The sequence below is a fragment of the Priapulus caudatus genome, unplaced genomic scaffold (genome assembly GCF_000485595.1).
Source record: "Priapulus caudatus unplaced genomic scaffold, Priapulus_caudatus-5.0.1 Scaffold903, whole genome shotgun sequence".
Classification (NCBI taxonomy): Eukaryota; Metazoa; Priapulida; class Priapulimorpha; order Priapulimorphida; family Priapulidae; genus Priapulus; species Priapulus caudatus.
Window position 1 is genome coordinate 1622 of NW_014577964.1, and position 15519 is coordinate 17140.

The window sequence follows — 15519 nt, forward strand, 5'->3', positions numbered from 1 at the left end:
GTGGCGATTTTTATCGACAGTGCTGTCGATAAAAATCGCCGGTACTGTCGATAAAAATCGCCACGTGTGCGCCCGGTTTTAGTATGTGCATTACTCTAACATAGGCAATCTTTAAACTTTACTTCCTTCACACTCTCACTCATAAAACCAGTATTTTAGTTTTGAACTTTGGTAGCCAATTTATATAGCTGCTTCACTCCTACAGACTATTTAAAATGTAATATTATCTTCATGCTGTTGCTAATGAATAAACCAGTGTGTCAATTTTGAACTTTGAGAGCCAGTACATATACCGGCTTGTATAGGCTTAAATTTCTTATAGTCATGCTCCAGTTGTGCACAAGCATATAATGACTCCAGCTGTCAAGAGTATGTTATGTGCAGCTCTACAGTTGATGTGCTCCGCACTAGGTTAGACTGTCTCTATATATTTCTATGGTAATACCATAGCCGTTTTCTGTTGTGCACGTTTTGTATTGTGCAGCTCTAGCTGGTAATTTTAGCAGGACTGTTTGAGTGTTAGAATCTTTGAGTTATACACCCAGTAGACATTGCCTGTACTCACAGTGAACCAAGTACTCGACCATGAAAGCAGTATCAGTAAGATCATCAGGAGAAGCGACCAAACGGCACGTGTGCTAAGGCCATCTTTAAAAAATTCTATGTTTGCTGTCCCCCGACCCATGATTTTTTTAGTGGGTAGGTAGCAGGTAGGTAGGTCATTTTTTGTGAGGCATAATAGTTATTTTAAGTCTGTCCTCATGTTTGCCACACATGCTTTGTGTTTCAGTCTTAACTATAAAAAGTGTTTTTTAAAAAAATTAAAAAAAATATGGAACCCAAAATGTCAAAAAAAACTTTTGGGGTGCGGCTATTTTCGTGGGTCGGTCGGAGGACAGCAAACATATAATTTTTTAAGGATGGCCTAATTGTTCGACTTCGGTGTACGAAATCTTCGTCGATACGTACTGTAGATGTGCACGCTCGTGTGTTCCACCTCGTGATTTTCGATCCGCAGGGTAGAAAAATCGTGACCTCGACGTCGTAGACTAGTGGAAATCACGCAGCCCCCCGCCATGCGTCTTCTCCTGCTCCGCGCGCCACCGCACCTGCGCCACACGATTCGCAAGACGGCGTTCTCGCCCTCGAGCGGTGGCGCCCCCGCGGTCGCCGCCGCCGGCGGCCTCCCGTGGACGTGCGTGCGACACCGCATGACGACGATGCGCGTGTACAGGCCGGGCGACGCCTTTGTCGCCGAGACCGGCACGGGCGGCGGCGGCCGCACGTTCCGCTCGTCGCCGCAGACGAGGATCGCGGCGGCGTTTCGCTCCGAGCTGAAGGACTGCAAGCGCATCGTCGTGAAGCTGGGCAGCGCCGTGATCACGCGCGACGACGAGTGCGGCCTCGCGCTCGGTCGCCTAGCTAGCATCGTCGAGCAGGTGAGTCGGTGACGACAGGGTTTCTTCTGAGGGAAAATTAGACAAAGGAGGTAATGGCCAGTTTGGGAAAAAAACGGGCATGATGGATTCAAATACAGGATATTGATATACTTATAGGTATATAGATACAGGATATACTAATCAGTAAATACAGGAACATTTTCACAACGGCGAGGTTAAATTTGACAACGGCGGTGCGCCACTGTGCCTCCTATGTATAAGAAACCCTGGACGACAATGTTCTGTTCAGCTATGCCTCGACTGACTTCTTGGTTCTGATAGTTCCTCCTCTTATACTGAATTCCTTCTAGTAATTGCCATGTGTGTTAGTGACGCGGTTTATAGGTACGACGTGGTAACTAGTAATATATATATATAATTAGTAATATAAATATTACAACATGTTCTTCTTCTGTGTAGGTTTCACAAATGCATAATGAAGGGAAGGAGATACTGATGGTGACAAGTGGAGCCGTCGCATTCGGCAAGCAGCATCTTAGGCACCAGATAATGATGTCAATGAGCATGCGACAGACGTTAAATCAAAGCGCCTCTAGGGTAGGTACACTCTGCAGTCAACACATTATAGTACCATGCAATACAATGCAATATAATGGAATGAAGCATAATTGGCGGGCAAATTGTTAAATGCGAACAACTTGGTTAGATATAATGGGCAATTGCAATAGTTTAGATCTATGCAATTTAAGACAGTATTGTTGAATGCAGTATGGATGCTTACAGCTGCACTGAAGTAAAATTTAATGCAATAAAATACACCACAAAGCAAGCATAGTGCGAACAAAAATGAACCAATTATTGGACTGTCAGGATAGTCCAAGTTGGACATATCAAGCCAGGTTATTGTATCAAGTTGAATGTTATATAAATAATCTGAATGTTAGCCCATATAATATTATATGTATCTAAACTATTAATTTCATAATGGTCGTGGCAAGCACTCGTCATATGAGCTACATTCTATGAAACGCGATTAACATTAAAACAGTTAGAACAGGTGACGTGCACACGAACATTCTATAATATGCATTCTTAACTATAATGGGAAAGCCATTCAATCTGCATATTATGTATCAGGGTGCGAAATTAACGGGAGTCCGGAGTCAAATACTCCCTGATTTACTGTCGGACTCCCTGATTTGACATATGCAGGAGTCCGTGTGACTCTCTGAAAATTCTGCCATACTAACTAGTTCGTTCCGGAGCACAGCCTCGCGGAATAACCATATTTTTTCAGCTAATGTCCAAAGAAAATTTGGCAGACGTTCAACCGCATGAATCTTAATAATAAGCACATCTTTAATTTTGAACCTCAGACTGCGGACTCCCTCATTTTGCTGCGGACTCCCTCTTTTTGAGGGTAGGGAGTCTGTTGGACTCCTGCGTTCAAAAGTGTATTTCTACCCCTGTGTATGATGTAGCCGTTTGATGTTCATAGTATATTTGGTTGGCATTTATTTGGCAAATTTATGTGTATTTCAGTCTGGTAGTTCGATGGTGGATCCGCGTGCGTGTGCTGCCGTTGGTCAGAGTGGACTCATGTCTCTTTATGATAACATGTTCGCTCAGTATGGTGTCATAGTATCACAGGTGAGTCATGTGTCATCAGCTGCACTGCAGTTATCTCCTCGTCTACCACCCTCCTGATAATTATGGCAGATAATTATCTCAGAATCCACTTAACAAACGCGTGCACTCAAGATCAGCTAATCCTTATCAGGCAGCTGGTTTCGCAATTGGAAGTCCCCGTTGTTACTTTCTTTGGGTGTACTATGATCAGGTGTTGATTTCGTCATAGTCTGTCTGTGCATTTTGTACCATGCACGTGTTTAGTCCATGCTCTGTCTTTTATCCAATTTCATAGTATGAATGTTGTGCATTGAATTATTAGGCAATATTGAACAAGTAATCATTAAAACTTTGGTAGTAAGTATGATTTCTGTGAATTTATTATGAATTTACTATTGAAATGTCTAAGTTGCATATGTGCTGCCTCTACTGCTCGGCTTGGTTTTATGCATCTATGTGTATACTATGTATACTATGTATACTAATACTATTACTAATATGTAGGATATACTCGTATATAGGATATGTACGTGATGTTATTACACAGAGTTATATTGTGGTATCACTATCTCACACTGATCACCCACAGAGGTCACATATACTGCCGTGCACTATCATATATGCAGCAAGCGGCACTATATGGTTTTGTTGTGGAAATCTTTAAAATTGGTAAAATACATAGTGAATACATACAAAAGAGATATATGTACATGACCCATATATATATGAATCATAATGTCTGGCAGTTAATTACCTGTAACAGTTAGTATTTCTTGCAGACTCTGGTGAAGACTCCTACTCTACTTACCTCTACATAGACCTAAACAGTCAACAACACTGCATCTAAACCAGTCGCATTGTTTTACAAATGCAGTTTTTACCATTTTCGTATCATTACATATGATTGATACGTGCTTAGAGTATGCTTGGTGCCATACTTACATCAAACTTGCTTAGTATTATTGTTCAGCTGCATACAGTTCAGTATTCAGTGAACATATTCATTTACAGTTTGAACCCACACGGGGCCCGTTTTATAAAGTTTGTGCGCTTAATCCACAGCTATATAACTCCTATATACTCCTATATATACACTCTATATGTGTTGAGAGGAGGGAGACGGTCTAATTACGTCTGTAATGTAAATTCATTTTATATGTAATCACACGTGCTTGCATATAATTGCCAGACTGTGGCTTGTCATGACTGTGGCAACAGCTCTAAATTCTCTACATGCTAATTTATTTCTCTTTGATGTATCAGCCTCACATGGCATCTTTTCGTGCCCTACATATATAGTTATATCAATGACTCACAAATTACACATGACCTAGATTATGATTCCATTGAGTGGCAATTGATGTTTTTAGTATGTGCATTACTCTAACATAGGCAATCTTTAAACTTTACTTCCTTCACACTCTCACTCATAAAACCAGTATTTTAGTTTTGAACTTTGGTAGACAATTTATATAGCTGCTTCACTCCTACAGACTATTTAAAATGTAATATTATCTTCATGCTGTTGCTAATGAATAAACCAGTGTGTCAATTTTGAACTTTGAGAGCCAGTACATATACCGGCTTGTATAGGCTTAAATTTCTTATAGTCATGCTCCAGTTGTGCACAAGCATATAATGACTCCAGCTGTCAAGAGTATGTTATGTGCAGCTCTACAGTTGATGTGCTCCGCACTAGGTTAGACTGTCTCTATATATTTCTATGGTAATACCATAGCCGTTTTCTGTTGTGCACGTTTTGTATTGTGCAGCTCTAGCTGGTAATTTTAGCAGGACTGTTTGAGTGTTAGAATCTTTGAGTTATACACCCAGTAGACATTGCCTGTACTCACAGTGAACCAAGTACTCGACCATGAAAGCAGTATCAGTAAGATCATCAGGAGAAGCGACCAAACGGCACGTGTGCTAAGGCCATCTTTAAAAAATTCTATGTTTGCTGTCCCCCGACCCATGATTTTTTTAGTGGGTAGGTAGCAGGTAGGTAGGTCATTTTTTGTGAGGCATAATAGTTATTTTAAGTCTGTCCTCATGTTTGCCACACATGCTTTGTGTTTCAGTCTTAACTATAAAAAGTGTTTTTTAAAAAAATTAAAAAAAATATGGAACCCAAAATGTCAAAAAAAACTTTTGGGGTGCGGCTATTTTCGTGGGTCGGTCGGAGGACAGCAAACATATAATTTTTTAAGGATGGCCTAATTGTTCGACTTCGGTGTACGAAATCTTCGTCGATACGTACTGTAGATGTGCACGCTCGTGTGTTCCACCTCGTGATTTTCGATCCGCAGGGTAGAAAAATCGTGACCTCGACGTCGTAGACTAGTGGAAATCACGCAGCCCCCCGCCATGCGTCTTCTCCTGCTCCGCGCGCCACCGCACCTGCGCCACACGATTCGCAAGACGGCGTTCTCGCCCTCGAGCGGTGGCGCCCCCGCGGTCGCCGCCGCCGGCGGCCTCCCGTGGACGTGCGTGCGACACCGCATGACGACGATGCGCGTGTACAGGCCGGGCGACGCCTTTGTCGCCGAGACCGGCACGGGCGGCGGCGGCCGCACGTTCCGCTCGTCGCCGCAGACGAGGATCGCGGCGGCGTTTCGCTCCGAGCTGAAGGACTGCAAGCGCATCGTCGTGAAGCTGGGCAGCGCCGTGATCACGCGCGACGACGAGTGCGCTCTGCGCTCGGTCGACCTAGCTTAGCATCCGTCGGACGCAGGGAGTCGGGATGACGACATTGGTTTCTTCTGAGGGAAAATTAGACAAAGGACGGGTATGGCCAGTTTGGCGCGAAAAAAACGGCCATGATGGATCAAATACAGGACTATTGATTAACTTATAGGTATATAGATTGACAGGATATTACTAATCTAGTTACATACAGATACATTTTCACCACTCGGCTGATGCTTAAAGTTGACAACGGCAGTGCGCCACGGTGCCCTCCTATGTATAAGAACTCGCTGGCACGACGATGCTTCTTTCAAGCTTATGCCTCGACTACTTCTTAGGTTTCTGATGTTCCTCCTCTTATACTGAGATTCCTTCTAGTAATTGCACTGTGTGTTCAGCATGACGCGTGTTATAGCGTACGACGTGGGTACTGTAATATATAGATATATTAAATTAGCTAATATAAATATTACACACACCTGTTCTTCTTCTGGGTAGGCTTTCACACAATGCATAATGCAAGGAAGGCAGATACTGATGCGCTGACAAGTGGTAGGCCGTCGGATTCGCGCAACAGCATCTTACGCGCCACAGCATCAATGATGTCAATGAGCATGGCGACAGACGTAAGATCAAAGCGCGCTCTAGGTACGCCCGTACACTCTGCCTCAACACATTATAGTACCATGCAATACAATGCCAATATAAGTGGAATGAAGCATAATTGGCGGCCAAATTGCGTAAATGCCGAGCCAAAACCTTGGTTAGATATGAATGGCAATTGCATAGTCTTAGATCTATGCAATTTAAGACAGTATTGTTGTAATGCGTATGGATGCTTACAGCTGCCCACTGGAAGTAAATTTAATGCCCAATAAAATTGCACCACAAAGCAAGCATAGTCGCGACAAAATGAACAATTATGCGACTGTCGGATCAGTCCAATGTTGGACAGATCAAGCCAGAGTTTATGTATCAATTTGAATGTTATATTAAATAATCTGAATTCTTAGCCCATAAATATTGATATGTATCTAAACTATTAATTTCATAATGGTCGTGGCAAGCAGCTCGTCATATAGCTACATTATTCTCATGAACAATCCACGATTAACATTAAAACAGTTAGAACAGGTGACCGTGCACGACGAAGCATTCTATAAATATGCATTCTAACTATAATGGGAAAGCCATGTCAATCTGATCATTTGTATCACGGCTGTGCGAAATTAAACGGGCAGTCCGCGAGTCAGAATACTCCCTGATTACTCGTCGGACTCCCTGCATTTGACATATGCAGGAGTCCGTGTGACTCTCTGAAAAGTGTCTGCCATACTAACTAGTTCGTTCCGAGGCACAGCTCGCCTTGGAATAACCATATTTTTTCAGCTTAATGTCCAAAGAAAATTGCCAGACGCTGCAACCGCCCATGAAATCTTAATTATAGCACATTCTTTAATTTGACCTATCAGACTGCGGACTCCCTCCATTTGCTGCCGGAACTCCCTCTTTTTGAGGTAGGGAGTCTGTTGGATCCTGCATTCAAAGTTTATTTTACCCTGTGGTTCATTGATGTAGGCGTTTGATGTCCGCAGTAGTATATTTGGTGGCATTATTTGGCAAATTTATGTGTATTTCAGTCTGGTTGTTTGCGATGGTGGATCCTGCGTGCGCTGTGCCTGCCGTTGGTCCAGAGTGGACTCATGCTTCTTTCTGATAACATGTTCGCTCAGTTATGGTGTCATAGGTATCACAGTAGTGAGTCATGGTGGCATCAGCTGCCACCTGCAGCTATCTCCTCGTGGTCTCTCTCTTTCTCTCTCTCTCTCTCTCTCTCTCTCTCTCTCTGCTCTCTCTCTCATCTCTCTCATCTCTCTGGCTCGTGCTCTCGTCTCTCTCGTCTCTCTCCTCTCTCTGCTCTCTCCTCTCTCTCTCTCTCTGGCTCTCTCTCTCTCTCTCTCTCTCTCTCTCTCTCTCTCGCTCTCGCTCTCGCTTCTCGCCTCTCTCTCGTCTTTCTCTCTCTCTCTCTCTCTCTCTCGTCTCTCTCTTTCCATGCTCTCTTTCTCTCTGTCTCTCACTTTCCCTCTCCCTCCCCCTCTTCATCTCCCACTCCTCACTCTCCCTTTTCCTTTCTCTGTCCTCTCTCCCTCTGTCTCCCCCTCTCACTCTCTTTCTCTTTCTCGCCCCTCTTTTTCTTGTTTCTCTCCCTCTCTTTTCCCCTGCCCGTCTCTATCCTATATTGTTATTTTACAGTTTTTTGCTGTCTTACATCTTATAATCAAGCATTAATTGTGTTCTATAAGCATTGATTCAGCATTTGTAGACAATGGTGGTTCATCTGATATTCACAGGTGTTGGGTGACCAAACCAGATTTCTACAATGAAATCACTCGCGCAAATCTACAGTCAACGATGATGGAGCTGATGCGACTGAAAATCCTACCCATCGTAAATGCCAATGATGCAGTGGCTCCACCTGCTGAACCAGATAAGGATCTTTCAGGGGTGATCAGTGTAACCATACTTGCTTATATTTTATTTCTGCATCTGCATGTCTTTTATATGCTCTATGCACAATGGTTCAGCGTGTAGATTTTAGTGAACTCCCTGCCACTCCTTTTGCCCTGCTAGTGTTTGTAAGTCATTGAAGTGTTTGGTAGTATTTAGATTCTCGTCTCTTCGTTGAATCTGTCCACATTTTTAAAAACTGTTTTCTTTCGCAACGAGCACAATTCTTATCTATATTCTTTTGTATTTTATATATATATATATATATTCTTTCATATATGCATCCACTTTCTATTTATTATATATGCATAATTTTCTATATACGCTGTTTTTTTTTTTTTTCTTTTTTTTGTCGCAGACACGCACACACGTTTTCTTTTGTAAATGAGTCATTTTCACACGCGTTCTCGCGTTTCTTCGCACGCGTTCTCCTGTATGTTAGGTTGACTTCCAATGCCACGTACGCGTGCATGCACACGCATGCACACACACAGGCACACACGCAGGCACACAGCACGACCACACACACAGGCACACACACACGACACACATCACACACACACACACATGCACACACACACGCACGCACAACACAACAAACACAACACACACACACGCACACACACAACACACAACACGCACACACATACATTATTTTGCATACAAGACATTTTTGGCCACGTTCTCTCACAATCTTCGGCTCCCCCGGCCGCCCTGCCCGCGTTTCGTCATGCATGCCGACGTTGCACCGCCCGCAGGTGATCAGCGTGAAGGACAACGACAGCCTCGCGGCGCGCCTCGCCGTCGAGATGCACGCCGACCTGCTGCTGCTGCTGTCCGACGTCGACGGCATCTACACGCACCCGCCGGGACTCGACGGCTCGCGCCTGCTGCACACGTTCAACCCCGCCAGCGACATGCCGTCGATCGTCTTCGGAGAGAAGTCGCGCGTCGGCCAGGGCGGCATGGAGAGCAAGGTCAGGGGTTTAGTGAGGCCGCAGCATGGCAGAGCAAGGCAGCGAGGTTAGGTGGGGCAGCAGTGCGAGAGCACAGGTCAGGGGTTACGGGTGGCAGCAAGCGAGAGCAAGGTCAGCGGGCTTTAGGTTGCGCAGCCCATGGAGAGCAAGGTCAGGGTTAGGTGGAGGCAGCATGGAGAGCAAGGTCAGGGGTTAGGTGGGGCAGCATGGACGAGCAATGGTCAGGGCTTAGGTGGGGACAGCATGGAAGAGCAGCCGTCAGGGGTTTAGGTGGCAGCTGGGAGAGCAAGGTCAGGGGTTAGGTGGGGCAGCATGCGAGAGCCAGCGTCCAGGGGTTTAGGTGAGGCCCGCAGCATGGAGAGCAAGGTCGGGGTTAGGTTGGGGCGGGCATGGAGAGCAAGGTCAGGGGTTTAGGTGCGGGCCAGCATGGAGAGCAAGGTCAGGGGTTAGGTGGGGCGGCATGGAGAGCAAGGTCAGGGGTTAGGTGGGGCAGCATGGAGAGCAAGTCAGCGGTTAGGTGCGCGGGGCGGATGGAGAGGAAGCGTCACGCGGGTGTAGGTGGGCAGGTGCATGCGAGAAGCAAGGTCATGGGTTAGGGGTGGGGCAGCATGGAAGGAACAAGGTCAGGCTGGTTAGCGTGGGGGCGGCATGGAGAGCAAGTCAGGGGACATTAGGTGGGCAGCATGGAGAGCCAAGTCAGGGTTAGTGGGGCGGCGATGGGAGAGCAAGCGGTCAGCCGTTAGGTGGGGCAGCATGGAGAGCAAGGTCAGGGGGTTAGGTGCGGCAGCGCAGCATTGGAGAGCAAGTCAGGTTGTTAGGTGGGCAGCATGGGAGAGGCAAGTCAGGGGTTAGGTGGGGCGGCATGGAGAGCAAGTCGCGGGGTTTAGGTGGGCCCAGCATGCGAGAGCAAACCGTCAGGGTTAGGTGGGCGCGGCATGGAGGAGCAGGTCACGGGGCTTCAGGTGGAGGCGGCCAGGAGAGCAAGGTCAGGGGTTAGGTGTCTGGGGCGCATGGAGAGCAAGCGTCAGCCGCCCTCTATATTCCGCCTTTGTTGGCGGCTGGTGTGATGGTCCAGGGGTTAGCGTTGGGCCCAGCATGCGGAGAGCAAGGTCAGGGGTATAGGCGTCGGCCAGCATGAGGAGAGCTAGCGTCAGGGGGTTAGGTGGTGGCCAGCATGAGAGCAAGGGTCAGGCGGTTGGTGCGGGCAGCCATGCGAGAGGCAAGGTCAGCGGGTAGGTGGGCAGCGATGGAGAGCAGGTCAGGGGTTAGGCGGGGGCGGCCAGCATGCGAGAGCAAGGTCAGGGGTTAGGCTGGCGGCAGCATGGAGAGCAAGGTCAGGCGTTATGTGTGGGGCAGCACTGAGAGAGCAGAAGGTCAGAGGGCGTTAGGTGGGCAAGCATGGAGAGCAAGGTCAGGGGTTAGGGGGGCGCATGGGAGAGCAACGCGTCAGGGGTTAGTGGCGTAACGGGCGCGAATGGAGAGCAAGGTCAGGGGTTAGGGGGGCAGCATGAGAGCAAGGTCAGGGGTTAGGTTGGCGGCAGCATGGAGAGCCCAAGGGTCAGGGCGTTAGTGGGCAGCATGGGAGCAGCAAGGTCTATGGGTCTAGGTTGGCAGCGATGCGGAGAGTAGGTCAGGGGTTAGGTGGGTGGCAGCATGGAGCAGCAAGGTTCAACGGCGGTTAGGTGGTGGCAGCCATGGCAGAGCAACGTCAGGGGTTAGGTGGGGGCCAGCACTGGAGAGCAAGGTCAGGGCGTATAGGATGGGGCGCATGAGAGCATAGCGTCAGGGGTTCCGGTGGAGCAGCAGTGGAGCAGCCAAGGTCATGGGGGGGGTTCCAGGTGCGGGGGCAGCATGAGAGAGCAAGCCTCAGGGGTTAGGTGAGGGGCACAGCATGGAGAGCGGCCTGTTAGGTGGCGGCAGCATCGCGAGAGCAAGCCGTCAGGGTTTAGGCGGCCCGGGGAACAGCATGGAGAGCCAAGGTCACGGGGTTTAGCGTGGGCCAGCATGGAGAGCAGGCAGGGTTAGGTGCGCAGCATGGGAGGATGCCAAGACGTCCAGCGGGTTGTGGCCGCCGGCGCATAGAGAGCAAGGTCAGGGGTGAGGTGGCCGGCGCCGACGGGTTGCATGGAGAGCAAGGTCAGGGGTTAGGTGGGGCAGCATGGAGAGCAAGGTCAGGGGTTAGGTGGGGCAGCATGGAGAGCAAGGTCAGGGGTTAGGTGGGGTTTGTGTGGGGCGTTGTCAGGGGTTAGACAGTGTTCGCGTGGGGCACTGTTCCACCTGTGTCAGGCAGAGCAGCATGGACAACAAGGTCTGGGGGTCAGACAGGGCGGCATGGAGAGCAAGGTCAAAGGCTAGGTGGGGTTCACGTCACGACCGGTAAATTTCGGCGCCAATCTTGTTGGCATTCCTGTGGTTTTTCTTCCTTCCTTTCTGGGATGGGGGTGTCTCTCTGTGGGCAGAAGACTGAGGAAGTTGTTTCGACAGGAAAACGAATTGTCGAATCTGCGGTAAAATCGGCTGCACAGCTCTGTGTGCAAAACACACTGGGATTGGTGAAACGAATCGCTGAATCTGCAATAAAATCAGCTATGCTTTGTGCGAGCGTGGATGCCAAGGGCAGGGTTCAAAACGGTTAGAGTGACGCTTAACTACAAGTCAGTCTATTTCCAAGAAAATTAGCAGTATGTTACTCGAACATGGCTTCGAAATGTGGATCTCAAGCAGATGAAAACTCGAGCACAACTGTTAATCTATGTGTTAATCGGCTGTGAAATTGGCAGCGAGTTGGTCCAGCCAAACTTTGGAACGTAACCTTGAGAGCCATGCCACTATCGTGACTCACTGCTGGGGCCACAATTAAAAAAATCTTTGTTTGCCTTCACCCAACCCAGGCTGAAATATGTTTGGGTAGGTAGGTAGGCTTCTTTTTATTGAGGCAGGTCTTTTTACAAATTCCAACTTTTTCCAATTTACAAATTTACAATTGTTTGTTTTGCTTGGTACATATAATGTATTGCCTACAGATTTACATAATGTACAGTGATACAATTTGTAAAAATCAGGTGAAGTCTGCTGCCTGGTGTCTGGAACGCGGAACGTCCGTCGTCATCTGCAATGGCGCAGCGAAGAACAACATTCTGAACATCGTTCAGGGCAAGAAGGTCGGAACGTTCTTCACTTCCAACATGGCGACGGCGGTGCCGGTCGATGTGCAGGCCATGAATGGTGCGTACGGCATACGAGCATGTCAGCGTGTGTTTAGCTGCACGTCGTGCAGACGATCTTATGCATGGCATGGCCGTGTTTTGGAGATGTTTTCATATGAAAACATAGCACTTGAGACACATATGCCCATGTGTACGAATGGTGGCTTTTTCAGACTTGCTATGCGTACTGTCGTATACGGTGTGTTCATTTTTCAAAATCTGGTTCAAAGTGGGTAAACAATAGCATGCTCTGTTAAGCTGGCACTGATCGTGACGGAACGGTCCATGGCGTGATCATCCTTGCCATGTCACTACAGCATAGCGTAGCTTCCCTGCATCGGGGAGATACTATGAGAGTTCACATTACGCTGTTACGTGATGTCGTGTGTGTTAGCTAAGCTCTGTCTGCTGCAGCGAGGGATGGAGGCAGGAAGCTGCTGGCACTGCCCGCGAGCGAGCGCGCCGACATTGTTCACACCATCGCCAACCTGCTCGTCGAGCGCAAAGCCGAGCTTCTGCAGGCCAACAAGCAGGACATAGAAGCCGCGAGGCGGTCAGGTGGGCAGCGCGACTCGTTATGTGTAGAACGTTGTTATAGCTTACTATTTACTTACGCTACTAATTAATATTATCTTAATATAATATATTAATATATATAATAAGATAATATATTATATTAATATATATATATATATCTAACTATAGTTAGTATATATATCTTATATCTTATTGCCGACATACGTATACACTTTAGACCCGATATAGCATGGCTGGCTTGATATAACGTGAACTCACTTGTAATGCTGGTTTTAATTAAAGATTTTAATTAATTTAATTGGGAACTAGGAGCAATTGCACAATATAAAACACAATATTCAGGGATTTTTTAAGGTGTCAGATCATTTCCATGGCATTTTAATGCCCATGTGGGCTTGTCTGCTAAATATATAAACCTGATATAATGCACACTGACTTGTACCACAATCCAAAAATTTTGACCCATTCACCCACATTATATTGCATATATACAGTGTAATTCGTACTTGTATCACATTGCTTAGGTCAGCATATATTAATCTCTTTTTCACAAAAAAAGATAAGCAACCAAGTCATAACAAGTTTGTTTACCTTACTATGTACACTGGACATAAATAATGATGAATTAGCTATTACAACTACGTACATAAAATACATTCCATAGGTGCAAGTTGGATGGTTCTTTTTCATTGGGCCTAATCACGTAACGTTATTTTACACTTATTAACATTTCAAACCTTGCCATTGAATCAGCCTGCATAAATTCCATTTCATTATCGCCCATGTCATGACAAACATTGAATGCTGACTATGCACAAACTGTGTTTATTTAGAGAAAATTTTGTTTTGTTTTTTTGCACTTACATGCTGTTAAGACTCTGCATTTATTCATAGGTCTGGCTTCCCCAAGTCTCGCGCGGCTTGTGTTGAGTGATTCAAAACTTCAAAGTCTATCAGACGGTCTTCACCAGATTGCAGACTCTTCGCACAAGAACGTTGGACGGGTCCTAAAGAAAACAAAGATTTCCACTGGTAAGTAGTCTACCAGGGTAAAAACTACACGGGAGCGATGAGCGATTCGCTCTTCAAACCTCCGAAATCGCTCCCGTGAAGCTCAAAATAGCTCCCATAAAATTTTTGACGAGAGCTATTTTTCCCACAGACTTTTGAAAAAGAACTCCCATGAAAAAAAAGTACCTTTTTCCCTGTAGTCTACTCTAAGGAGCCCCCTGTATGTAGTACATGTGTGTGCTCTGTCAATCACAAATTTTTAACTAATGATCTTCGTACAGAGTGATTACGTACCACAAAGTGTTGAATTTGTCTGCTGTCATATATGTGATTATTATTTTGTGTCTTACATGAACTGTGTATTCACAATAGCAAAATCACCAAAGTGTGAAAGCATTACTATACTTCAATTGGTCTTCAAAAGCCAATCGTAATTAATCAATGAGGGGACGAGAGCTTGTGGATGGATCGGCGTAGTGATGATTGGTGTGTTGGCACATGATATCATGGTGGACGAGCTTTAGTAGGTGCACACGTTTGTGAACTGTGAAATGTTTGACAGGCATGGTACTGCAGCAGGAAACTGTTCCAATTGGTGTTTTGCTGGTGATATTTGAGTCCCGTCCAGACTGTCTCCCTCAGGTAAGTGGTACTGTTTATTGTACAGACAAATACACATAAATATCGAAGTTGATTGACATGTCGCTAGAACTCTAAGAAGAAGACACAGTAGGCAAATAGATGGTTTGCATTGACAATGTTTGTGTGGTCATTGTCCGGCGACACCTGGGTAGCCGATCCCATTGTGTCAGGAATGTTTATTGCCGGCGGTACCTGGCAAGACTTGACGCTATCAAGGAAAAGACACAATTTTACCAGTGTATATCTAAGCTATTATTTATTTACTAAAACATTAGATTCCTTGTCCTTAATCCTAAAGTTAAACGGTTTAGGTTGTACTTTCTTAATGTAAATCGGCTGTCGTTTGCACTCCCACCTGTTTTATAAGAAGTCAGTGAATGACAGAGGATGATATATTAACAGGTTAAATTTTGTGTGTGACATAGGTGGCAGCACTAGCTATTAGTAGTGCCAATGGTCTGCTGCTGAAGGGAGGCAAGGAGGCATTGCATTCCAATCGCTTCCTACATAGCCTAGTGCAAGAGGCACTGGACAAGTATAAATGCAAGGATGCTGTAGCCCTGGTAAAGAATTATGATATCAATAATTATTTCGGCTTGGTCAATATAATGGAAGTGAGCTGAAACCTTCACACCATTTGATCCTAATTAAATTATGAATTTCACATTCCCCCAAATTGTGAGATGGGGCTGACCAGATGAATGTGTACATACATGCTAAGTAAAAAACACCACTGCTCTACTGGGAGACAAACGTTCCAGTTGTTTGAGACTCCTGCTGTCTCAATCCTATCTCATGCTGTTAGATTCACGCCGTCTCAATCCTATCTCATGCTCTTAGTGCTGCTCAATCCTATCTCGTGTGGTGAGACTCCCGCCGTCTCAATCCTGCCTCATGCTCTAAGACTCGGCGTCTCAATCCTGA

General features: G+C 46.2%; 1 protein-coding gene across 1 annotated transcript in view; it reads left to right on the top strand.

Moving 5' to 3' along the window:
• Positions 1-1211: 1211 nt before the first annotated feature.
• Positions 1212-15519, top strand: part of LOC106814311 (delta-1-pyrroline-5-carboxylate synthase-like) — a 91753-nt gene continuing 77445 nt past the window's right edge. Inside the window, exons 1-11 of the mRNA XM_014818613.1 lie at positions 1212-1439; positions 1860-1997; positions 2449-2457; positions 2943-3061; positions 8066-8228; positions 8981-9199; positions 12262-12424; positions 12820-12963; positions 13837-13974; positions 14516-14595; positions 15021-15158. Coding sequence (XP_014674099.1) covers positions 1212-1439; positions 1860-1997; positions 2449-2457; positions 2943-3061; positions 8066-8228; positions 8981-9199; positions 12262-12424; positions 12820-12963; positions 13837-13974; positions 14516-14595; positions 15021-15158 — 1539 coding nt within the window. The remainder of the gene's footprint in view (positions 1440-1859; positions 1998-2448; positions 2458-2942; positions 3062-8065; positions 8229-8980; positions 9200-12261; positions 12425-12819; positions 12964-13836; positions 13975-14515; positions 14596-15020; positions 15159-15519) is intronic.